The 26,173-nt window shown below is 42.1% G+C and overlaps 1 protein-coding gene and 1 non-coding gene across 2 annotated transcripts; both read left to right on the plus strand.

Moving 5' to 3' along the window:
- Positions 1-8,332: 8,332 nt before the first annotated feature.
- Positions 8,333-24,968, plus strand: LOC123982712 (cadherin-20-like). Its single transcript, XM_046068519.1, has 5 exons — positions 8,333-8,426; positions 16,813-16,934; positions 17,394-17,511; positions 20,262-20,513; positions 23,157-24,968. The coding sequence occupies exons 1-5, from the start codon at positions 8,333-8,335 to the stop codon at positions 23,672-23,674; spliced, it is 1,104 nt and encodes a 367-aa protein (XP_045924475.1). The 3' UTR covers positions 23,675-24,968.
- trnae-uuc lies at positions 18,744-18,815 on the plus strand. The gene has a single exon. It is a non-coding gene; the product is annotated as a tRNA-Glu (tRNA).
- Positions 24,969-26,173: the final 1,205 nt, after the last annotated feature.

Genomic DNA, 26,173 nt, shown 5'->3' on the forward strand with positions numbered 1-26,173 from the left:
CATGAAATTAAGATTGTGAGTGATTATAAAATCATTGATTAAAAATGTTTTTCCTGCCAAAGAATGTTTAACAAAGCTAATTTTAGTGTGTGAAAAACATTTTCTGGCCCACTTTTTTCGACAGGCTGCGGCTGACGAGGAATTAATGCTAAATTTGCAGGATATAGTGAGTGCTTCCTGTTTCTTAACACATTCACCATGCTTTTTCTGTTACCTGTCAAGACAGGGATGGAGAAGGCTACAGCACACTGGGAAGAGTCATGAGTGCTATTTTCCTTGTAGCCTGGACCCAGCACATATCAGACAGAGCTTGCTGGGCCAGGATGGGTTGGGCGCTGTATTTGTGACACATGTGTCAAACCTGGAGGACTTAGAACCAGTGGAGGAGGTGGACGGTGAGGGGGGTTTATGGTAGAGAAAATGTGAGTGGAGCGAGGGAAGGTGCAGGGAGTAAATTTCGTCCCAGCTCTAACCAGGTCTTCCATGTGATCAGTGAAGTCTACAGGGGGGAGAGGGGAGAAAGGGTGTCTGCAGATAAGGGAGACCTGGATGGGGATTGGGGGGGTAAAGATGGTGAATCCTCACTGTTTGTTTTCAGTGAGGGAGGTGGGGGCTCTTCCTCTTGGCTCAGATGTCTAATGTTGTTTGTTTACATATCTTAAGAGTCTTGTTAAATATTCTTTGTTGTTGTGCGTGTGCTTGGTGTTTGTATTTTGGCTAGGTCTCTCTTGAAAATGAGGTTTTAAGTCTCAAAAAGATTATCAGGTTAAATAAAGGTTAAATAAAATAATTAAATAAAAAAAGCAGCCATTGTCCCTGTCTGTTTTACTATTATATCTGATGTTTTTGGATTATTATTATTGCTACATCAATGTTTATGTTGCATTTTACTGCTATAGATGTTGTCAGTTGTTTTGGAAGGTTGAGTTAATTTTAAACTACTGTCTATACTGTTGTAGTTTTATTGACACACATGTATTGGCACTCCTTATAGGTTCAGTTTTTATTGATGCTCAGTCCTATTTATAACTAAATAACTGCCTTTAAAAATATATATTATTTGAAAAATTTATTTAATATTTCATTAACTAAATGCTGTTTCTAGAGCAGCAACAGGATTTACAACAGCAAAGTCACTAATATCTCACTGGAAACAAATCTAACATGTCTGTAAAATAAATCATAGCCTATTTCTTACATCAGCATACTGAGTGAATTTTCAAAAGAATGAACAACTCAGTCTATCACGCCCTCCTGTCCACCTCCTCCTCCCTCAGCTGCTACTGGAAGAGAGGAGGGTTGGTTTGTCTCTGAGTTTATAATTTACATTTAGCTGACACTTTTACCCAAAGCAACTTACAATTGCTATACAGGTTGCATTCCTCTGGAGCAACAAGGGGTTAAGTGTTTTGCTCAGGGACACAATGGTGGATGGGTCACAGTGCGGGATTGAAACTGGGTCTCTCACACCGAAGGCAGGCATCTTATCCATTGGGCCATCCACAGCATGCCATGCTCGAATGTACTGGCAAACGAAGCTAAACGCTTACTAAAGACAGAGAGCTTTCACTTTAGCTTGTTTGAAACAATAAGCTATTAGCTAGCGCTGTGCCTGTGTAAAACTAAAACAGCTGCGGTGGATGAGCAACTCAGCAGATTAAAATATCATGTTTTGCATGTGTATGCTTCAGAGATGAGGACTCGAGTATGACTTACGTCGCACAAACAGTGACTTCAGACTCGACTTGAGACTTGTCCTCAGAAGACTTCAGACTTGACTCGGACTTGAGGTGCGGGACTCGCGAACAATGTTTATTTTTAGGAAACGTCTGATGAGGTTGCTGTTGTTCCCCTCCCTGCGTTATCTATAACTTACCTACATAACACATAGGCCTATTACGTATCTGCTGCACGCAGCCACACATGAGAGAGGACAACAAACTCTGGCCGCTGCTGAGCCATTCATCATAAACTTTGGCTTTAAAACTTAATACAACAAGACCCAAACAAAGAAGTCAAATTATGTTAGTAACCTGAGGTGAGTAAACATGTTTAGCTCAGCATTGGCCATTTAACGTTAGCTTGCTTCTTGCTTTAGCTACAACCTGCGGGAGCTTAACTCCGACAGTCGTTTCTTGTGAAAAGATGAATGAGCGTTTGTTTGCTTGCCAAACGTGTGGTGGTTGATTAACGGAATCATTTATGTCCCGCTGGTCACGTTAATTATTAATGTTGGCTGCAAACAGGTTACAGGTTTATTGTTGATAATGTGATGTTACAGTTTTATTTAGTTAACGTTACACTGTGTTCGACAGTCTGGGGGGTTGACTTACAGTAGTTAATAAGCTGTCATTAACTGCATTGCACATTACATGGTTGTGCTCTGTAAGTGAAAAACAGGTTACAGTTACAGAATCCCTCATTATAACCACGAGAGACTCAAGACTTGACTTGGACTCTTGACTTGAGAGCATAAGCAGAAGTAGCAGGGGTGCACAGGGACGGCCTACCCAAGGTCCCTGCTAGTGGGGGGTCCACTACATGGACTACAAAATTTGTCTCTTGATAGTTGTGAACACAAACAGACACTAGCAGTACATGACACTGCACTAAATTGAGAGAATTCAGCAGCTCTTATTAAATGAAACAGTCTCTTCACTCATGGTTTCAATGGTAAACTACCATGAGAATGACAATTACCAACAAACACACTAGATTCTAAGGAGACACATTTTATTAAACATAAATCATAAAGTAACATTTGTATTTCAAACAAATGGCAAACTTATTAGCACATTTTAACAGAACTCCCTTCACCGTCATGCATCATGGGAATTCTGAGGGAGGGACGTAAGCTGCATGTGCGCAGCAGTTTATTAACAGCGTCAAAGTCCACTGGAAGCCTCTCAGTGAAGCAGCGGAGCATGTAGCTGCCCCACATTAATTACTTTTGTAAATTGTTCTTTCTGTGCTTCTACTACATTCTTCAAAGCTCTCTGTGGATTGCTTTCATTTCTCGTCTTGATGGGTGCATCTAGCAACTACCATAGAAAGCATTTCAGAATAAAAGCCTTTAGCATGCCAGATTTTGCCGACATGTTTAGATTTTGTTTTGATTTGGTGATTTAGTGCTTGCTTTTGTGCTTCTACTATGATTAAGAAGGCTACGTAGTTAAATTGTTTCTTTTTGTCTGATTTAGCTGTGTTTATTGTTGATAAACAATCGGAAGTCTGTAACAGGTATTTTATTTTGAAAATTGACAGAATTCTCTGCCGTTTCTGTGTCTGACTTCCTGCTCTGTGCTGCTTGACGCTGGGACGCTTCTGGGACGCTTCTGGGACGCACTGCAGCGCTTCTGGTGTGAGCACAAACATTTAGTAGAATGGCTGCAATCAGCTCTGGCAGCAGAGAAGCAGACAGACTCTGTGGACTTTCAGAGTGAGTCTGTAAGCTTGGTTAATATGACTTTGTAGCAGGTGGGCCCACGATGAAGCTCCGCCCCCACCGTTCTGAGAGTCTAGCTCCGCCCCCACTTGAGACTTGACTTGGACTCTAGCTCAAAGATTTCTGAGAATCTCTGGTAAACATATTAAACAGGTGTGTTGGTAAAGTATTGGCTTTTTACTCGTTATGTTTTTATTGCACCACGTAGCCTGCTTACACTACCGAGCGTTGTTGTCGTCAGCATCGGTAATGTCCACTGATCAGTTGGCTGACTTCGCTCCGTGTGTGTGTGTATATGTGGAGCGGAGGCGCCCTGCAGAGATACAGAGGAGGGTAGAGGCTGCAGGTCATGCAGTCCTTATTGTTGAGCCCTGGATTGGCGGTGATCGGTACTCCATGCACTGTAGTTTACTTTTTTGTAATTTATCAGATTATGTATACTGGGCCACATGGAGGTTGCTTCGGAGCCGGATGTGGCCGCGGACCGCCAATTGAATAGGGCTGGAGCGGCTGGGAATCCAGGAGGGCTGGGTGACTGTCCGAAAGAGGAATAGCCCTAAGAATAAGCCCACGGTTCACCACCAACCTGTGCACTGTTCTAACAGATTCTCTGTTAAGTTTAAATACGGTTAGATTGGTATTCACATTAGTGGTACCATTACATTTATTCATTTAGCTGACACTTTTAAGAAACTTACAATTGCTATATATGTCAGAGGTCGCACGCCTCTGGAGCAACTAGGGGTTAAGTATCTTGCTCAGGGACACAATGGTGTCTCACAGTGGATCCGGACCTATGTAAAGACAATGTCAGACAATGAAGTTTTCTCTTGGCCTCTGACCAGTGATAACACGTTTAGCCGGATTTTATCATTCCGCTGAGTGTTAATTGTGAACTCTTAAACATCAGATCTCTCTCTTCTAAAGGCGTACTAGTAAATAAATTAATATCAGACTATCATATTGATCTATTTTGTCTTACTGAAACCTGATGATTCATGAATATGTTCTATGTAGATTATGTAGCCTATATGAATCCACTCCCCCCAGCCATTATAATACTCACATTCCTCGAGGTACTGGCTGAGGAGGTGAAGTTGGAGCTATCTTTACCTCCTCCTCCTCCTATCTTTTTCATGCCTATTAATAAATTCAATTCTAAGCCTAAACTAAATTATAACTCATTCAAAAGCCTTGTTCTTAGTCTTTCACACCCAACCTGGAAAAGACTACAAACAATTCTACTTATCAGTGTACAGTTATAGTGTACCACTCCTTATCCCTATTCTGAATTTTTATCGCAATCTTAAAACAATAAAAAGTAATTATTGCTAATTACTGTAGGTGATTTTAATATTCATGTGGATGTTGACAATGATAGCCTTAGTACAGAGTTTATCTCATTATTGAATTAATTTGGTTTCTGTCAGTTCATAAACACACTCACTGTTTTAACCACACCCTCGACCTTGTTCTGGCATATGGCACTGAAATTGAACATTTAATAGTGTCTCTACAGAATCCCTTTTTATCTGACTAGTGTTTCATAAGTTTGAGTTCCTATTGCTGGGTTACACGCCATTCAGCAAAAATTCCTGCACTTGATGTCTATCTGATAGTGCCATAGTAAAATTTAATAAAGTGATAACAATTGGCCAGTGGCGGTTCTAGACCAACTTTATTGAGGGGACCAGGCTGGGGCGAGTTGTTTTGTCAGAAGTGCGCATTCAATCCGGGACAAAAGAGACAAAGGCAATGTTCAAGCTTTCAAAATGTCTTGTTCAGTATATGATCAGTACACTAATGCTTGCATACAGAGTGACTACTGGGTCTGCACACCTCTAACTCCAAACATCTAACATGCACTTCCTGTGCTCTTCTTCTTCTATCCCCTTACAATTATCTTGTATTGGTTGCACTTTTTATTAACTCTAACTTCTTTCCCTCGGTATTTACCCCATTGGTGCGATATGTGCCATTAGCGCTTAGCGCACTAGTTTTTATTGGTGTAATATGTTTTATTTTTTTATTTTATTGCTGTATTAATATGTATTGTCAGTTGTAGATCTCGTGCTGTGTTTTATGCTCTGTTAATGACTGTATGTTGTCCCTCAAATGTAAGTCGCTTTAGATAAAAGCATCTGCCAAATGAGTAAATGTAATGTAAATGTAATGACGAAATGTTTTAGTATGTTTCAGTTACTTCAGGTGCAGTTATTTGTTTCATTAACAGGATTTTTTCAGTAACTTAGTTATAGTTTTATTAAATTACATTATACAAAAAACATGGATGACTAAGTGATCAACTACGTGGTCAGTTATAACATTGTCAGACTATAGCTAAATAAATGTTTGCTTAATGAGGTGAAATTGCTTGTCTTGTAGACATTCTCAATTCAGTGCAATGAATTATACAAATTATTCGTATTATTCGTAGCTAAGTCGAAAGTCCGCCTTCACCGTTGAATGCACGCTTGCTCCCGCGGCAGGGGGAACACTTTCTATCAGGAATAACTACATTGGCACAACACCGGACAGTGGCGGTGTAACGTCCTAAAGGATCGATAGTTGAGACACATTTGTTCCGCTGTAAGATATATTACTATGATTATTGTAGACTTTTTTCGTTCAGAGGGGGGTCCAAGGTCTGTATTACAGGGGCACTGGCCCCTGTTGGCCCCCCCCAAAACCGCCACAGCATTTGGAATTTAATGGTGACTGTGGCCGGACTAAAAAGGAGCTATACAAGTACTGACTATTTACCATTTAATTCAGTACCCTGTCTAAATATAACTGAGGACTCCTATGCTAATTTCAGTCCCTCCCAATTTGATCATCTTGTTGATAGTGCTGCAAGCTCTCTGCGAATGACACTCAAGTCTGTTGCCCCTCTAAAAAAGAAGATAATAAAACAAAGTAGGTTAGCTCCATGGTATAACTCCCAAACTCATAAATTACAGCAAACTTTGAGGATACTCAAAAGGAAACTGCGTCCCATCAGTCTGGCAAAATCTTATCCCTCTATCTCTCTCGCTCTTTCCCTCTATTGCTCTTTCTCTCTCCCGTTTTATCTCTCTCTCACTCTATCCCTCACCCCCACCCTGAGCCATGGTTCTGCTCAATGTTTCTGCCTCTTAAAAGAAAGTCTTTCCCTGCCAGTGTTGCCTACTGCTTGCTCATGGTGGGAATTATTGGGTCTCAATAAATAATATCACAGAGTATGGTCTACATCTGCTCTATATGAAAAGCGATTTGAGATAACTGTTTTTGTGAATTGGCACTATATAATTAGAACTGAATTGAATTGAATCATTTTTTCTAGCAGGTCATTTAATGCTCATTTTCAGATTCATCATTTTATTTAGGTGTTGTACCAGAACATGGATTACTTTTTTTTATTTAAAAACATATTTTTTGTCATACTGCATATTGCTGCAGCTCCTCTTTTCACCTTTGTGTTGAACGCTCTGTTTTAGCTAAGGAGTGATGCATCTCACTTCTACAAGATCTTTGTTGGGAGTTGCACGTGCGCAGTACCTAGTAAAGGACTACTAGCCAATCAGAAGCAGTGTAGGGCGGGTCTGAAAAGCCTGTAAACACGGCTTCGGTTCAGCTGTACAGGTAGGTGAGCATTCTGATGCTTGTTTTCTTGTGATGTCACAAGAAAGAGGAAGAAAAGGCTGGACTACAAACGAGTTGTTTTCAGGCAGTTCAGAGCAGTGTTTTCTGGTAGATGGGAACTCCCCTTGGGGTGAACTTTGAGGTCTTTCACTTTGCAAACCTATTATATGCACAAAAAAAGACATATAACTGAATAAAGGAGAGGGGAAAAGCCAAAAAGCATAATATGACCTCTTTAAAACTTATAGGAAGGCCCTCCATAATGCCAGAGCAGCGTATTACTTGTCATTAACAAAGGAAAATATAAACAACCCCTGATAAGACTATGTTAGCAAAACTTTAAACATGCCTTAAGAATGTAAAAATCTGGAGGAACAGGAGCAATTTTCTGATTTAAAGTCGACTAAAACTGAAGAAATATCATATTTCTAAAATAGCTCATAGTACCTTACTACACTACTAGAACACTACACTCCCAGAATCTAGAGTTCCCAGTGGTTACTAGAGTCAGTGGCATTAGTACAGACGGTGCAACCAGTGTAATGCCAAGGGGCCGAGCTGATTACAAGGGCCCACGGGGGACAGCGACAATTGCCACGTGGATCAGATGCCGTCATCATACAACTCATACTGTGTTGGCATAATGAGATGCTGCGCTTTTCCTGACTGCTAATTGTTCTGTTCTTATTGACATAATGTGTCAGCTACCTTGTGTTGATATGTTACTGTAGGCTGGCTAAAGCTATTTCGGTTGTTTGATAGTCGGATACAGCAGGTTTGATTCGAGGGCAGGCTTTAAGATTTACATTTGGCACGTCAGCTGCTGTCCGTGCTGTGGATCAAAGGCTGCAGGTTTGCAATTGCATGAAGTTGTTGTGTGTCTGTATGCCTGTGTGTACAAGAACGTGCTTTCTGGGGCGATGGGTACTTGAAAAATATTTGCACCGGGGCCAGTCACAATTATTTTATGCTGCTGCCTTGAGTCTCCAAAAGGAAGGAGATAGGAAGAAGGAGATAAAGACACACACTCCTGTCTACATCAGTGGAGCTGAGGTGGAGCAGGGGAACCGTTTCAGGTTCCTGGGAATCAGCATCAGAGAACCTGACATGGTCATCTCACATCTCCACGCTGGTGAAGAAAGCTCAGAAACGACTGTATTTCTTGAGGAAGCTTAAGAAGGACAAATTCCCACGCCAAGTTCTTGTCAGTTTTTACAGAGGAGCAATAGAAAGCATCCTGACTGAAAACATCACTGGCATCATGGGATGTGCAGGGCCCAGGACCGCAGGGCTCTGCAGCGGGTGATTAAAACTGCGCAGAAGATCATTGGCACCCATGTCCCGAGCATCAGTGATATCGGTGAGGTGAGGTGTCTGCAGAGCCCAAAGGACACTAAAGGACAGTACCCACCCAGCCACAGCCTGTTCACCCTGCTGCCTTCTGGGAAGAGATATAGAAGTTCCAGCTGCAACACCACCAGACTGCAGAGCAGCTTTTTCCCCCAAGCTATCAGACTCTTAAACTCTAATTCATCCTCAGCACTGCTCCATTGATTATAGTTTATTACTGTTTAGCATTTTTATGATAAATTCTGTATTAATGTATATTGTCTGCTATGTAGCATAAGAGAGTTCTTGTTATATTGTGACAATAAACCTACCTGTGTGTGCCGACTAAAACCTTCCGCACATACAATAACCAAAAACCCTGGTTCACAGCGAACGTCAGGCAGCTTTGTCAGACCAAAGAGGAGGCCTTCAGAAGTGGGGACAGATTCTTGTACAACCAGGCCAGGAACACGCTGACTAAAGAGATCAAAGCTGCAAAGAGCTGCTATGCTGAAAAGCTAAATAACAGCTTTGCAGCCAACGACCCTGCGTCAGTGTGCAGTGGCTTGCGGACACTCACAAACTACAATAAGCCATATCCCAACACTGCTGGTAGGCCAAAACCAACAGACACAGAAGCAGTTTCTTCCCACAAGCCATCACTCTGATGAACAGCTGATTTCTGTGGCTACGTGGCTACGCAGAGGCTACGCCGTTGCCTGATGTGCACCTCCTTCAAAATGTAACTACACGTCGAGTCGACGCAGACCGTAAGCTCTGTGATTGGTCGGCTGGGTAGCTTCGCAATGCCTCCAAGCCGACCGGAAGTACCCCCCCACTTTAAAGTAAAATTTACTAGCGGCCAAAACGGCGGCTGTAACACAGTGAATCAATATATTTGACCGTCACAACCCGAGCGAAATGACTCGTTTCGCTATCAGAATGTGATCCATTTGGTCGGTAACATTTGAAAACGCCACACCAGCCGCACATATACAATTTTACCTGCTTGGCCGGCAAAAGTCAACACAGTGGACGCTGTAGCGCTACTGCCGACTAGCGTTTGGGGGTGTAATTGCAGAATGACGGACACACCTACGCACAAGTATAAATGCATGGCTACGTGCGTAGCCTACGGTGTAGGTATGCACGTAGACCCTACGCAGGAGTATAAATGGGCCTTACCTCTGTCTCTAATCAGCCACCACTTTTATTCACCATCTCTATTTCAGTGCTGTTCATACTATGTCATTGTATATACTGTATACCAATACACCTACCTCAGGTCATAAGGTCATAGGTCTTATTTATTTTTTCCAGCATCCTTTGCACTATGCTCCATCACACTGTGTACATGTGTACATGTATGCATGTATGTGTATGTGTACCTGTATATCATATCCACCTTCTACATGTACATAATGAGAATAATAGTTTACTCTTGCATCCTTTGCACTCTGATCACTGCAGTATTTGTCAATATGTAGTAGTGTAGTCATAGTGTGTATATTAGTGTTGTCTATACTGTAGTTATTTGTCTGATTTTATTTTATTATTATTTTATTATGTAGTATAGTTATAGTATTTTTGTATGAGTAAGCACATCATGAGCAATGTACAATCCTGAGTCAAATAAAGCTGGCAATAAAGCTGATTCTGATTCTGATACCTACAGTACCTACCAAAAGTAGAATGGGAGCCAGAACCTTCAGCTATCAAGTTCTACGATGCTTGTTACTAACTCGACTTCTTCCCTCTCTTGTAGTCTTGTTCTTTCTCATCCCTCTCCTTTCTCCTTCTGTCACTTTCTGCAGGTGTTTCTGGCTCCAAAGCTGTGGAGTCTGGATCAGTGGTTGCATCTTATTGCTCCAACACCTATTGCTCCAATTATTACTATTACTCCTATAGTATTGCTATCATTATTAGTACTATTATTAATTTTCTGTCTGTACCATTACCACCTTGGTGGTACAGTTTTTCCTTGCCTGTGTCGCTAAGTGCTTGTTCATGGTGGGAATAGTTGGGTCTCTGTAAATAATATTACAAAGAGTACGGTCTACACCTGTCTAGACCTTGGCAGGTGCGGTGATTGCTCAGAAGACAGGAAAGAAAGCCATGTTGGCTCTGCTTTGATTTAAGGCTGCTCCTAAAGGTCTGGTCTGGACAAAGTGGGACTCATCTTGGCCGAGCAACAGATATCAAAGACTATTGTGCCCAGACCTTTACAGAGACCTGCCCCACCAACATCACGGATCAAGCACTTGGCAGGTGGTCCATGTTCTGAGTGCAAGACTCCGGAAAGATGAGAGGAGGTGGACTACAATGATGATGCTTGTTGCTCCAACACAGTCAAAATGGACACTGTTTCCCAAATGTCAGACTGTTTATGTGAAAATAAAACCATATAATCATCTTGTTGCTGCTGTTTACATTCTCCCTAGACACAAATTCACTGCAGAATGTTCTGGGTGTATATATGTATGTATGGCCTTTGTATATAAATAACTGTATATAGACTATTGTTTATTTTATTTTAAATGTTTCCATATTTTACTAGACATTTAATTTAAGTTCTGTGTGTGTATCAAAAGGGGCTACAAACTTTTGTTTTACAACCTTGTGTTGTATAATGACAAATGAACAACCTTATAACCTTGTAAATATACAAAGCGTAATGTGTGTGTGTGTGTGTGTGTGTGTGCGTGTGTGCGTGTGTGTGTGTGTGTGTGTGTGTGTGTGTGTGTGTTTGGGGAGGGGTGCATGAGAGTCAGTGACAGTAGGGACCCGGGCCCACTGCCATGAGAAAGAAACTGTTTTTGTCACGAGAGGTTTTGGTCCTGATGGACCGCAGCCTCCTGCCAGAGGGGAGAGTCTGAAACAGTTTGTGTCCAGGGTGGGAGGAGTCAGCTGCAATCTTGCCTGAAGAAGGTCCTGAAGATAAGGAAGGTGACAACCTTGTCTTTGGCAGGCTGAACTTCTTCAGCTGCCGCAGGAAGTACATCCTCTGCTGGGCCTTTTTGGTGATGGAGGTTTAGCTCCCAATTGAGGTCCTGGAAGATGATGGTGCCCAGGAAGCGGAAGGAGTCCACAGTGACCCAGGATGATGGGGGAGGGTGTGGCTGGGCTCTACTGTCTTCAGAGCGTTGAGCACCAGACTGTTCTGGCTGCACCAGGTCACCAGATGGTCAATCTCCCACCTGTAGGCGGACTCATCCCCACCTGAGATGAGCCCAATGAGGTTGGTGTCATACGCAAACTTCAGGAGCTTGATGGACTGGTGACTGGAGGTGCAGCTGTTGGTGTGCAGGGAGAAGAGCAGAGGGGAAAGAATGCATCCCTGAGGGGAACCGGTGCTGAGGGTCCTGCAGTCACAGAGATGTTTTCCTAGCTTAACATGCTGCTACCTGTCTGTCAGGAAGTCTGTGATCCACCTGCAAGTGGAGTCAGACACGCTCAGCTGGGAGAGCTTGTCCTGCAGCAGGGCCGTTGTTGAAAGCAGACCTGAAACCCACAAACAAGATCCTGGCGTAGGTTCCTGGGGAGTCCAGGTGCTGGAGGATGAAGTGAAGGACCATGTTTACTTGCGTCGGCTACAGACCTGTCTGTAGGCAAACTGCAGGTTGTCCAGGAGTGGGTCTGTGATGGGTTTTATGTGGGACAATACAAGGTGCTCAAAGGACTTCATAACCACGGATGGGTGATGGGTCTGTGGTTGTTTAGTCCAGTGGTCCTTGGATTTTTGGGGACAGGGATGATGGTGGAGGCTTTGAAGCAGGCTGGCACATGGCATGTCTCCAGTGAGGCGTTAAAAATGCCCGGCCAGCTGCTTTGCGAGGTTTCTGCCTCCTAAACAGTCTATTGAAATCCTTCTCCAGGATGGTAAGAGAGAGGGAGGAGGTGGGGGATGAGATGGTGGACTGTGGCCGATCAGTGGTGTGATGCAGGATGGTGTCAGGTCTGTCCCATTGTCTTTCAAAGCGACAGTAAAACTGGTTGAACTTGTTGGCAAGGCGTGTGTCGTTCATGGAGTGGGGGAATTTAGGTTTGTAGCTAGACTCTCCAGACAGAAGCAGAGTCATTTTTTGAGAACTGGTGTTGAAGTTTCTCTGAGTACAGCTGTTTAGCATCTAGCACCTCAGCTGTCTGAGTTTGGCTTTGAACCAGAGTTTGTCATTGTTATAACTCACCCTGGTGCGTGTTGATATACAGCTGTCCTCACAGAAACTGATGTAGGACGTCACAGCCACTGCATACTCATCCAGGTTGTTGGTAGCAGTCCTGAAAACATCCCAGTCAGTGCAGTCCAAACACGCCTGGAGGTTCTCTACAGCTTCACTGGTCCACTGCTTAGATGTCCTCACTACAGGTTTACAAAGTTTTAGTTTTTGTCTGTATGCAGGAATTAAGTGAACCATGGCATGGTCAGAGTGTCCCAATGGAGCTCGAGGGATGGCGTGATAGGCACTGCTTACTGTAGTGTAGCAGTGATCCAAAGTGTTCCCCTCTCTGGTTGGACATTTAATGAACTGTCTGTATTTGAGTTCATGGCTGAGGTTTCCTTTGTTAAAGTCACAAAGAACAATAAATAAGGGTTCCGGGAATGTCTGCTCTACCCACAGTATCTGGTTGGTCGGCGTGCGCTGCATCGTGCACTTGGGGTCGTGCGGTGGAACGTAAACACCAAGCAGAAAGTAGCTTGCAAACTCGCGGGGAGAGTAGAATGGTTTACAGTGTATCAGTAAATATTCCAGGTCATGAAAACAGTGTTGCTGAATCACTGTCACATCATTACACCAGCCACTGTTAATGTAAAAACAGACACCACCTTTTGTTTTGGCGGACAGTTCCGTGTCACGGTCTGCTCTGTAGACCTGAAAGTCAGCCAGCTGCAGCACAGAGTCCAGTATTGATCCACACAGCCACATCTCCGTGAAGCACAAAACAGAAGATGAATAAAAGTCTCTGTTTTTCCCCACCAGTAGCTAAAGTTCTTCCAGTTTATTGCACTGTGAGTGCATGTTGGAGAGAAATATACCCGGTAGCGGCGTGCGGTGTCCTCTTCGGCGTAGTCGCACCAGCGTACCGAACCTCCTCCCCCTCTCACCGCATGAACAGTGGAAAGTGAAGCCTTGACCAGAATGTCCAATAATTCCACTGATGACTGATGACTGATGATTGTTGAGCTTCTGTAAATAACATCATAGAGTATGGTCTAGACCTGCTCTTTTATGAAAAGCGCTGTGAGATAACTGTTGTTGTGATTTGGCGCTATATAAATAAAATTGAATTAAATTGAATTGAATGACACGAGAAATGTCGGAATTAAATCTGCTGGTGTTGTTCCCCTGATGTTTATGAGTTCTTCTCTGGTGTAAGAGCTCCGGGTATCAGAGCAGAATGCAAAGTTTACAAACGTCAACAGGTCGCACCAAAATACCCTGAGTGGCGCCATCTTGCATTTATGAAGCATCTTACCCAGTCCTACATTTCCTTTGCCTTTTTATATAATGAATCTTTTAAAGCTACAGTCAATCATAATTAACACTTTTATGCAGATGTTTCACATCAAAAGCATTCAAATGGCTTCAAGGGCATAAAACCTCTCTGTACTGGTAGGCGTTAAAGGTAAATTAAGTTAAATTTCATTGACAGTAGTTAATAATGATGAGCAGCAGTGTGGTGAGTATGACATGATATGCCATTGTAGATACAGGGGAAGTGGCTGTTCCATGCCAAACTTCTGACACATGGGCCAGGGACAGTAAAAAAAAAAAAAACAATCCAAAGAAGAAGAGGAACCTCTTGGGTTCTTCTTTAACAATCCAAAGAAGAAGAGGAACCTTCAGACATGCATTTTTTTTCTTTCTTCAGAATCTGTGGACCGTGCTGGTCATATAATTAGAATATCATCAAAAAATTGATTTATTTCAGTAATTCCATTCAAAAAGTGAAACTTGTATAATGTATACATTCATTCCACACAGACTGATATATTTCAAGTGTTCATTCCTTTTAATTGTGATGATTATAACTGACAATAATGAAAACCCCAAAATCAGTATCTCAGAAAATTAGAATATTGTGAAAAGATTCAATATTGAAGACACCTGGTGCCACACTCTAATCAACTAATTAACTCAAAACACCTGCAAAGGCCTTTAAATGGTCTCTCAGTCTAGTTCTGTAGGCTACACAATCATGGGGAAGACTGCTGACTTGACAGCTGTCCAAAAGACGACCATTGACACCTTGCACAAGGAGGGCAAGACACAAAAGGTCATTGCTAAAGAGGCTGGCTGTTCACAGAGTGTACAAGCAATAGGGATAACCGCACCCTGGAGAGGATTGTGAAACAAATCCCATTCAAAAATGTGGGGGAGATTCACAAAGAGTGGACTGCAGCTGGAGTCAGTGCTTCAAGAACCACCACGCACAGACGTATGCAAGACATGGGTTTCAGCTGTCGCATTCCTTGTGTCAAGCCACTCTTGAACAAGACACAGCGTCAGAAGCGTCTCGCCTGGGCTAAAGACAAAAAGGACTGGACTGCTGCTGAGTGGTCCAAAGTTATGTTCTCTGATGAAAGTAAATTTTCTTTGGAAATCAAGGTCCCAGAGTCTGGAGGAAGAGAGGAGAGGCACAGAATCCACGTTGCTTGAAGTCCAGTGTAAAGTTTCCACAGTCAGTGATGGTTTGGGGTGCCATGTCATCTGCTGGTGTTGGTCCACTGTGTTTTCTGAGGTCCAAGGTCAACGCAGCCGTCTACCAGGAAGTTTTAGAGCACTTCATGCTTCCTGCTGCTGACCAACTTTATGGAGATGCAGATTTCATTTTCCAACAGGACTTGGCACCTGCACACAGTGCCAAAGCTACCAGTACCTGGTTTAAGGACCACGGTATCCCTGTTCTTAATTGGCCAGCAAACTGGCCTGAACTTAACCCTATATTGTGAAGAGGAAGATGCGATACGCCAGACCCAACAATGCAGAAGAGCTGAAGGCCACTATCAGAGCAACCTGGGCTCTCATAACACCTGAGCAGTGCCACAGACGCCGCATTGCTGCAGTAATTCAGGAAAAAGGAGCCCCAACTAAGTATTGAGTGCTGTACATGCTCATACTTTTCATGTTCATACTTTTCAGTTGGCCAACATTTCTAAAAATCCTTTTTTTGTATTTGTCTTAAGTAATATTCAAATTTTACAGATACTGAATTTGGGATTTCCATTAGTTCTCAGTTTTAATCATCACAATTAAATGAAATAAACATTTGACAACAGATGGGTGAATATAAAGTACTTTCACAAATACAGACCTGCAGAGTTACATAATGTAGAGCAGGAGATGCCCTGCAGATCTGTACACAGCTGGTAGCACCGAAAGTCACCTTCACCCCCCTCCCTCTGTTTTGTTTGTCTGTTTGTCTCTTTGCTTGGTAGACACACCTAAAAGGAGATGGTAATTTAATTAATGACCAATTTGATCACTTTTTGCTTGGTCGCTAAATATAGATGTGACGGAGAGGGCAAGAGAGGACACAGGTTGGAAGGGATGGAGAGAGAGAGAAATGTGACAGAAATAGTGTGGAGGAGGGAAATTAGCTGGAACAAAGTACAGCTGATTGATTTGCTTATGTAAATAAGCAACATGAAATAAAACAACATTAAATTTACAATTCACTCACGTAATTCACTCAATTCCAGTAAGTTAACGTCTCATGTAATGAAGTTACTCCTCTGCACCCTGTACCCCCTGTACCCTTCGCAGCACCAACTGTAGCGACAGTTTGCTGCCCTACAACTTGGCTAACATTAGTTACATTGCTCTATATCATGGTATTTTTCCTGGAATTGGATTTCTACAGAATTGCTAACTTACTTACCTTTACAAACATCGTCTCTCATCCTTTTCACATTCTCGGTGAAAGATCAATAGAACAAAACTGTCATTTGTTAAAGCAACTCAATACATTTTTTCTGTGATTTTCACACCACTGCCTTCCCTTCACTCGTGAATCGTCAGCAAAATTACAGCACTTTTGTTTTAAGTGCTTCTTTCTGACCATCAAACACACACACAGAGCTTCGACCTCCAGAGCCAAAGTCACACCATTGATTGATCGATCATGTGATGAAACCTGAGAAAGTAGTTACTACCCACTAATTGTATTTCTATTGCCTATTACACAGCTGGTTAAGATATGCAGATTGCTGATTGGTAATGGAGAATAATAGTATTGTAATCTAAGCTTGAGAAACCCTAAAGGGGCCGCAGGCCTGCTGTAAATGAGGGGAAGATTAAGAGTCGCACAAACTGAACTCAGCAGGATCCTAGAGTCATTTATCAGACTCCGTCAATGTATCTCACAGCCTCTGACCAATTTTTGCATCTACTGTATGTGTTTGTGTGTTCCTGCAGATAACCCCACACAGATCTCGAGTGTGTCGGTGGCTGTTAAGGTCCTGGACGTGAATGATAATCCTCCCTCGCTGACGCACTACTTGGAGGCTTATGTGTGTGAAAACGCCAAAGCAGGGCAGGTATAGAGACACCAAACGTCTGATGCGACAACATTAAACATGACTGCCTGAAGAATGATACAGTAGCAGAAATATGTACATTTACACAAGTGCTATACTTAAATACAAAGTTTGAGGTGCATTTTACTTCACCAAACTCCAGAGGAAAATAAAAAACTTTACTCCACTACATTTATTCAATAAAGAATTTACATACAAAATATATTATCATCTTCAAAAATATGATGCTTTGTTATAGATTAAGCTCCCAACAGTATATTGAAATTAACTCCAGCTAAACCAGCTACAACGTTAAGCGCTGCTTACACATGAATAAATCAGTAAAAGAGATAATAATCTACTCTGAAACATACTAAACGGGGCTATTCAGTGATTTTACTTCTCATACTTACTTTTATACTTTGAATCAGTGTCTTTCTTCCACTGGGATAAAACTCTGTGTCTGTTGATGTAATCCAGCTGATCCAAACTGTGACGGCGGTGGACCCAGATGAGCCGCTGGGCGGACAACACTTCTACTACAGCTTATCTCCGGAGGTCGCCAACAACCCCAACTTCACCCTGAGAGACAACCAAGGTAGATTAAACACTCTCCACCTCCCCTTCTAGCCTGTACAGTAGTACATACCCATTTAGGTTAAAGGTGGACAGAAAATCATTGTCTAATTATAGCACTGCTTTGCAGGATCAAAAGATCATCAGTTTTCACAGTTTTCTCCTTGTGGAAGAGGACTCCTGAATTGCAATAATCAATCCTTCTCTCATCTTACATCACCAGAAACTGTGAAAGCTTTTATCTGCCATACTGCACATACTCTTTATTACTATTCTCTTAAATGTATAACTTGTCAATTTTTATATGGATATATTTTATGTTTATTGTTATGCACCAAGTCACCAAAGCAAACTCCTTGCATGTGTAAACCTACTTGACAATAAGGCCGGTTCTGATTGAGATTTTGCTCAGTTTGAGCTGGGAGGACAGCTCCCATATGGTCTAGCGGTTAGGATTCCTGGTTTCACCACCTACTGAACTCACGTCCGTTGTGTTAGAGGAAGCATGTACTCGTCACTCACAAACGGCATCATATTGAAATGCAAAACAACAACAAGAAGCTTGAACAGATGAAATGGGTTCTTTTGGATGGAGTCCAATTCCTCGAACAAGGAATGGAACCAGTCTGCATTGTTTTGATTTAGCCCACACACAAATTTCTAATGCCAGGTGTGAACTGACGTACTTAAAGCTGTCTACTTGTGACCGGATCACCCAAGAAACATGTTAATGCCAGGTGTAAACAGGGTCTTTGTATGTATTTTTATTAATTACATTAACCATACATTTATGTCTTTATGTGAAGCTTTCGAGTAAACTCTACGCTACTCTACCCTGTGCCTGTGTTTGTTTCTCTTGTGTTTTCTGTGTTGTAGCTAACTTATCTCTTTTTTTATAAACACATGATTGCATCTTTAAATCAAAGAACCAGATATTGGTTTCCTTTGCTGGATAAGATACAGGAAATGACGGAAGAGAAAGAGTAGACTTGCAATAAAAGATGCTGTGATTATGTGGTCAGCTTTAGCCAATTTGCTTTGGAAGAACAGTGTCCTCTTCATTTTTCTGAGTCGTCCTGTGATGGATGGGCGATCTGTCCAGGGTGTACCCCGGCTTTTGCCCGACGTCAGCTGGGATTGGCTCCGGCCCCCCACGACCCTGTATGCAGGATAAGCGGTTGACGATGGATAGATGGATGGATGGAATTAGCAAATCTGACTAAATCATCTATGGAGTGGCATGAGCACTGTGTGTCCCATATGGTCTAGCGGTTAGGATTCCTGGTTTTCACCCGGGCGGCCTGGGTTCAACTCCCAGTGTGGGAACTGTGTAATTTATTTCCGTTAGCATTCATTACGCACCCCTACGCTCTCGTACCACAGTATAAGTTAGACCTCAACCCTGTAATTACATCTCACAGTAGTAATTAGACCTCTATATAGGTACCGAACTGTAACTGCTGCGAAAATGTCACATATAGCACCTTTATCCGTCTCTCAAGTCTCTGTTAGAGTCCAGCTATAACCCCTGAAGGCTTTTACTGATTCACTCTAGAATATCAGCACCCGTTTCATCCTAAACTTCATTGACTGGTCACTGTGTAAAGTGTTAAAGAATATTCTTAGGTAAGACAGGTCCAGCTTAGAGACGTTTGCTGACCCCACAAGTGTTCACTGACCTTCCAGCTCTAGTTATTTCTCACATGTAACTGTCCTTGTTAGGGAGACGACAGTTAGATTGAGAAGGTCTAGACAGTAGCTCAGGCGTCAGGCTAGCAGATGTCGGTGTTCTCTGGGACTTTTACAAGGTTGAGTCTTACAAGAATGTTTACAAGAACTCACTGGCTCCACAGATTAGAGTCCAACTCATGGAATAAAATAGATTCCAGTATGACGTTAGCGTTGGAGTCTAAACATCAGATAGATTAGTTGTTCTAGGTTAAAGATGACCTAATAGTGAAAACCTACAGGCACTAGCGGGAAGACAGAAACATAAAAGGGACCAAAAGATGTCATGCTTCAGATTTGGTGTTGGCATTTGTCGTGTTCACATGCTGGCACTGTCTCCAGGGCTCAATAAACCATGCTATGTTAAGTCTTCATCAGTCTCCAAAACTCTTGACACCTGAACCTGACTCACAATATTTCTTCAACATAAAGTACTCTACTTAAAGTATAGTTTTCCCGTATGATCTAGTGCTTAGGATTCTTGGTTTTCACCCAGGTGGCCTGGGTTCAACAAAAATACAGGAAAGTGATTTATTTCGTTCAGGTGTAGCTCAATGAGGACACAGAGGTCATATTGTTGTTGTTTGTAATTACACATGGTTGTTTTTTGAGGCTGACATTTGAGACAAAACGCTGTTTTTAGTCAATTTAATGGATTGATTAATTCAAATATTATGAAGGATGAAGATGAGTGTGGGGAAGGCTATGATCATGTAAGAGGTTAAAAGCTAAAGAAAATATTAGTTACAGTTAACTGAATAAAGAACATTTAAAATAGTAAGGTATTAAAACAACAAGGAATGAAATTGCTCATAAAGCACCAATCATCACTTCATCTTCACAGCTGTACAAATCGTTAATTCTCACTATCTCCCCCAACTCCCATGACTCTGCTCATTCAGTTACGTTTTATGAACTTGAACACACACTGAACCCTGTTATCTGTCAAAGTCAGCTGTTGCAGAATAAGCGATCTTAGCGCAAATGATTCCAAACATACATACATTAACTCAACCTTTCCCTGACCTCTTTGTCTCTTTCCAGACAACACAGCGTGGATCCTGACGCGGCGCGGAGGCTGGTCACAGCAGGACCAGACCGTCTTCTACTTGCCCATCTTCATCTCTGACGGCGAGCAGCCGGTCCAGACCAGCACCAGCACTCTGACCATCCGCGTGTGCAGTTGTGACCAGGAGGGCAACGTCATGTCGTGCAACGCCGAGGCGTACAGCCTGCCCGCAAGCCTCAGCAGAGGAGCACTCATCGCCATCCTGGCCTGCATCTTTGTCCTGCTGGGTGAGTTATGACCTGCTGCTGTGAGGATGTGCAGAGAGGAGCCAGGGGCCTTTTGTGATATTTAATCTGAAATAGTGTCAGCTAAAATGTAGCCTTGGTTTAGGCTTGACCTTAGTTACCATTGCTACGCCTGTCAAGCTTTTCTTGCACAGCGCATTTTCAGTTTACAATGATGGCAACCTTGGCAGATTCACAATTCTTAGTCATTTTTCAGACAATCTGTCCTTGATTTTATGAAAATACAAACAAAAGCAGATTTCTCAGTTCAAGCCAGTGATCATCAGTTTGCCAGCTGAAATGGCAAATGTCACTGCCGCAGCTTTTTTTTTCTCTATAGGATTCTACACACAGTTATTATTGGGTACAGTACATACACGGTTATACTGCAAATGAAATACAAGTATGTGGCAGTGTGAGGGGGTGGCTGTGGCTCAGAGGGTAGAGTGATTGTCCACTAACTGGAAGGCCGGTGGTTCGATCCCCAGCTCCCCCAGTCTGCATGTTGAGGTGTCCTTGGGCAAGATAGCTCCCAGTGGTGTAGCCATCATTGTGTGAATGTGTGTATTTCTGTGCAGCAGGTGGCTGCAAGAGATAAGATTTGATTGAATTTTTTATCTGTTTATAATACACTTTATAAAATTAGGAGTCTAGAGTTTGAAATAAAACAATGGAATTAGTATGTATGTATGAAAATGCATGTCAATAGGAACTTATCTAACAACATTTAATTAATATACTTATTAATAAAAATAAACAACATTTTAAGATATAATAAAAAAATTGCTGGCAAGATAGAACAAGTTTTCATTGTTATCAGTTACATTATCATCTAATAAAACACTCGAAAGCATAATCATCACTTATTGCATATTTGATATATTTAACAAACATCATTGAAAAATCCATTGTAATCCGAATTATTGTTGTTTCTATTCAAAACAAAGCTCACATTCACAGCGAGCGAAGATTTTTTTGCAAAACGTATTGCTGCCTCTCGGGGGAGCAGAGTGAGTCAACCTGCTGAGCCCTCTTGCTCACATTTACAGGTCTGCAGGGAGAGATAAAGTGGGTCCATAACAGGCCTTCAGGAGAAAATAAAGTTGGATGTTACAGGGCAGCAGGTGCTAATGAATGCTAGACTTTTGCCAGGATGCAAAAAGAAAGCCATATTTAATCCTGCACCCATTATGTCACACTGGGCTTTAGCAGGCTGCTTCAAATGCTCCTGTGGTATCTCCCTTTTCAAAGTGAGAATATCTTACTCGTAAGTGTCGAGTTTGAGGACAGGAGATTATTGTGTTTAAGACAAACTTTTGCCCCAAGACAAACTCAAGTGCGCTACTCCCTCTACTGCTGCACACCCCTTTAACATCTTGGTCTTGTGTGGTAAGTGTGTGCTCAGAAAACAGCCACTTCTGAGGTAATAAAATATTTGATTAGTTTGACCTGAGCAGCACATTTTGTGTTTATTTTCTGCTTCTGCTGCAAGGTTGATTTTAGACTAGAGGAGATATCTCACAAATACTTAAAAGTAGCACGCTCACTAGCCGAAAGGTCAGGGTGTAAAACAAATTGCTGCAGTGATTTTAATCAAGGCCCACTGCTGCCCGAGGCTAGCCCTCAGTACTTTTACATTCTACTACATACAGTACATTTAAAGTGCAGTCTGACCTGGAAAATGTTTTCTAACTAGACTGCGTGACATTTTTCTCAATTCACGAGTCTTCAAGCTTGGCATGTAATGAAGCATTTATCCAATGTGAGACAAGCCATTAAACGTCATTTGCACCAGCAAGGCTGTTGTCATGCCAGCTTTCCTGCTCCTGTCAGACAAACTTAAACTTTAGTCCTTACAGTCAGTGTACGTGTTCAAACGAAGGCAGTAACAATTAAAAAATGTCATTAAATTGTTTATTTTTTTGCTAATTAACAGTTTGATCTAGAAAAAATGTGAAAAATGCTCAGCAAAGTTCTCACAACAGTGATACCATCTTATCGCTGGTTTTGTCTGACCAACAGTCCAAACCCCAAAGATATTCAATCTTCAATTATATAAAACAGAGAAAAGCAGCATATTTTCATGTGAAAGAAGCTGAAGCCAGTGAATGTTTGTTGTTGTTTCTTGATAAATGACTTAAAGCTGAGGTAGGCAACTTTGAAGAACTAGCAAGAGACAGCTAGGTTTTGAAAAATCTGACTGCCTGCCTTCAGGCCTTCCTCCAAATACACTCCCCCAAAACACATTTCCACGTGCAATGACTGCACGGGCAGAGTGCGTGCAGGTAGGCAGGTAGGTAGACAGGCAGGTTGGCCAGCCATTCATTGCCTTGCTTATTATAGTCCTGTGACAGACACAGATACTGGATTGTTGTCTCTTTTTGTGTCAGAGCATTTGATTTATTGATTGCTGTCAGGATGTAAATAGAATTAACAAATATAACAGTCAACGGTTCTGAAATAAAATTGCCTATCCCAGCTTTAATGCATTAAACAATTAGCAAAATGATTAGTTAAAACTTCATCTGATCTATAAGAACCTAAGATGCTTCTTCTTTGCAAAAGCATGTGTTGCTTCCAATTGAAAGTACATAAAAAACATCGACTCTAGATATGCTGACTGTTTTGATCTCTTCCTTTGACCAGTGATGATTCTACTCATGCTTTCCCTGCGCACCCATCGTAAGAAGCCCTACCTGTGTGACGAGGAGGAAAATGTCCACGAGAACATTGTGCGCTATGACGATGAAGGTGGCGGAGAGGAAGACACTGAGGCCTTCGATATCGCCGCAATGTGGAACCCACGTGAGGCGCACCATCACCTGGGGAAGATGAGACAGGACATGCTGCCAGAGATTGAAAGCCTGTCACGTTATGTCCCTCAGGCGTGCGTCATGGGCGGTGGCGGGGATAGTAACGTTCACGGATATGTGCTGGCGAAGCTCCTGGAGGCCGACATGGACCCATGCGCCCCACCTTACGACTCCCTGCAAACCTACGCCTACGAGGGGGAAGGTTCGGTCGCTGAGTCGCTCAGCTCGCTCCAGTCGGGGACATCCAGTGCCGACCATGAGTATGACTATCTCAACGACTGGGGGCCTCGGTTTAAAAAACTCGCCGAGATGTATGGCGTACTGGAGACAAACAGTGCTCCAATGTGGTAGAACACCTGAACCTTTGCCTTTTTAATCTGAGATAAATTACACGAACAAAAAGATAAAAGAGAGACAAAAACATCAGAGAAGTGACACAAAAAGTGTGCAAGAAAGACACAAAAAGCTGGGATGTGTTCACGTTCACATCCATGACCGTTAGCACTTGAATTCCTGCCGAAGCCTTGGTTCTCCGCAGCCTTGAAGGCCTGAGATGCCCGCAGCAGCAGTGTGAGCTGGTTTTAAATCTCCCCCAGAGACGGGCTGGATTGGCAGCCTCATGAGGCCCGCAAAGGAACGGCTTCAAAGCACATGTTAACTCCCCCGCCTGACCCACCCACAGGCAGAGCCCCTTTGGTTCAAAGTGTCAGAGATGAAAACAAGAGCGAGAGAGAGACTACCTTACTCACAGCAACACAGGAGACAAACTCTGAAATGCTGATCCACTGCTCTGAGTTTGGGCTTTTATACGACCCAAGTCAAAGCGAAAGCGAGAAGTCATTGCTGCGATCGCAGATGTGGTTTTTTTTTGGTTCATCTGTGGCAGGTCTTAATTTATTTCTTTGTTTCATGTGCTGTATTTATATTTGTTGCTAACTTATTTGGGTACTTCAAACCAACACTGTAGTTAAACTTTCGCTTTGTGAGGTATTGTAACATACATGATGTAATTGCCCTTGTTTCAGTCTGTGTGATGGAGTTTTTCATCTCTAAATGTCACGTGACATGCACAGGAGATGGCAATGTGTAATCCCATATGGGTTTTCCCGGTTGATATGTTTTTTGTATCATTGTTTTTGTATAATTTTTGAGCTATTTGTATTGTAACTCTGTTTTTTCCCCAAAAACATTAAGCAATTAGACAGTCATGAGGATATGATGGAGGCCATTTTTGAAAAATTTTTGATGGAACTGGATACATCCCAGCAGAGAGAGTCAAATTCTCAAGCGGAAAGTTCTGCACATCACCCCCGTACCTGGACTGGCACATGACCGAGTCGCCTTTCATTTCGGATCTACCACCGTGCCAACCAGAGTCCGACGGCAATGAGGCTTGATCTGTCCTGTCAGAGATAATGTGTTGCTTTTCTGCCACCACACAAATGTGGCTTAATCCTCCAATCATGTGGACTTCAGAGACATTGATAATCTGCATTAAGTGCCAAATGTAAAAAGGACAAAAAAAAGACGTTTTTGGATGAAAAAAACTAAACAGCAAAACACAAACACCAAAAAATAAAAATGGATTTTACAAACTGCGAGGGAAGAAGATACATTTTGATAATTTGATTGATTGAAGTTTACTTGAAATCTATGTGGTCAGTCATACTACAGTAAGTGGTATGTGAATGTAGATATTTTTTGTATTCTTGGTAATAAAAAGGATAAAATTAAATTGCTTCTCTCCCGTCCTTAAACAACCTCGAGTTGTTGTTATATTCACAACACTGATGCAAGAAAAGAAATGATACTTTCCGAACATCTTGGTGGCAAAATCTGTGGTTTAGAATAATAAACTCCTTCTTTTGGCGGTGAAGAGCATTATGCAATCAACTGAGGCATGACAGAAATGTAAGTCCTTCAAAAGATTAAGTAGCTCTTTAAATTTGCAGTCATGCTGAATTGTCCTCCAAAGTGTTATTGCAGTTGCCTCACTTTTCATTACAGTTTCCCTCAAAGTGCTTAATTTGCTTGACTTATTTAGTTTTGCAGCGATAATGCTCGGCATTGATTAAAAGCTCATCCCCCACACTGCCTGCTGTACCTGAGCCTCGAGCCTCGGCAGCACCTCGCAAAACTCGTTCCATCTGATTGCTTTCGATGTAACATTTATATAAGTGAATGAAAAAAAGGGCCAATGGGAATCAAACAATTAGAAAACAAGAGCCTCCACTTAATTGCTTGTGTCAATCAAGGTGATACCAATGATGGACAGGAGAGTCAAACGAAACGGAAAGGAAACATGAAAGAATAAAGGAAAAGGTAAAGAACATTAAGAAGTGAATAGCAAAAGAAAACAGAATCAAAGTGATAATAACCCTGTGCAAACAACAAAGAAGTCAGTGGCCCTGGTCTACCTGCTGGGTGGCATTCAACAGTGAAATTGCACAGAAGATGAGCCAATCATATTCCCAGGGTTTAAATTTTGACTTAAATACGTTAATATCCTCTGCATGCTGAGCAGAACACCTAAATTACACACAGGGGGGGGGGTTATCAAACTTGTCTCTCTTTGTTTTAAAATTCAGCAAAGGCTTTACAGAGCTTTCTCCATCTTGCGTCATAGCACAGTTTTCTATTCAGTATTTTAGAGAAACACTTTCTAACTTTCAACCTTATCTCCTCAGTTAACACTATTATTGCTCCACAGGATGGTACTCCAGGATGGAGTCTGTAACCAAGTTTGTTTTGTCTTTCTGCCCTCTAGTGGTCAAACATTGCTTTATACAGCTTTAAACTTTACTTTTGAAAATATTTGCAAGCTAACTGAAGAACTCAATAGCACTAATG

Source organism: Micropterus dolomieu, linkage group LG01 (assembly GCF_021292245.1).
Source record: "Micropterus dolomieu isolate WLL.071019.BEF.003 ecotype Adirondacks linkage group LG01, ASM2129224v1, whole genome shotgun sequence".
NCBI lineage: Eukaryota > Metazoa > Chordata > Actinopteri > Centrarchiformes > Centrarchidae > Micropterus > Micropterus dolomieu.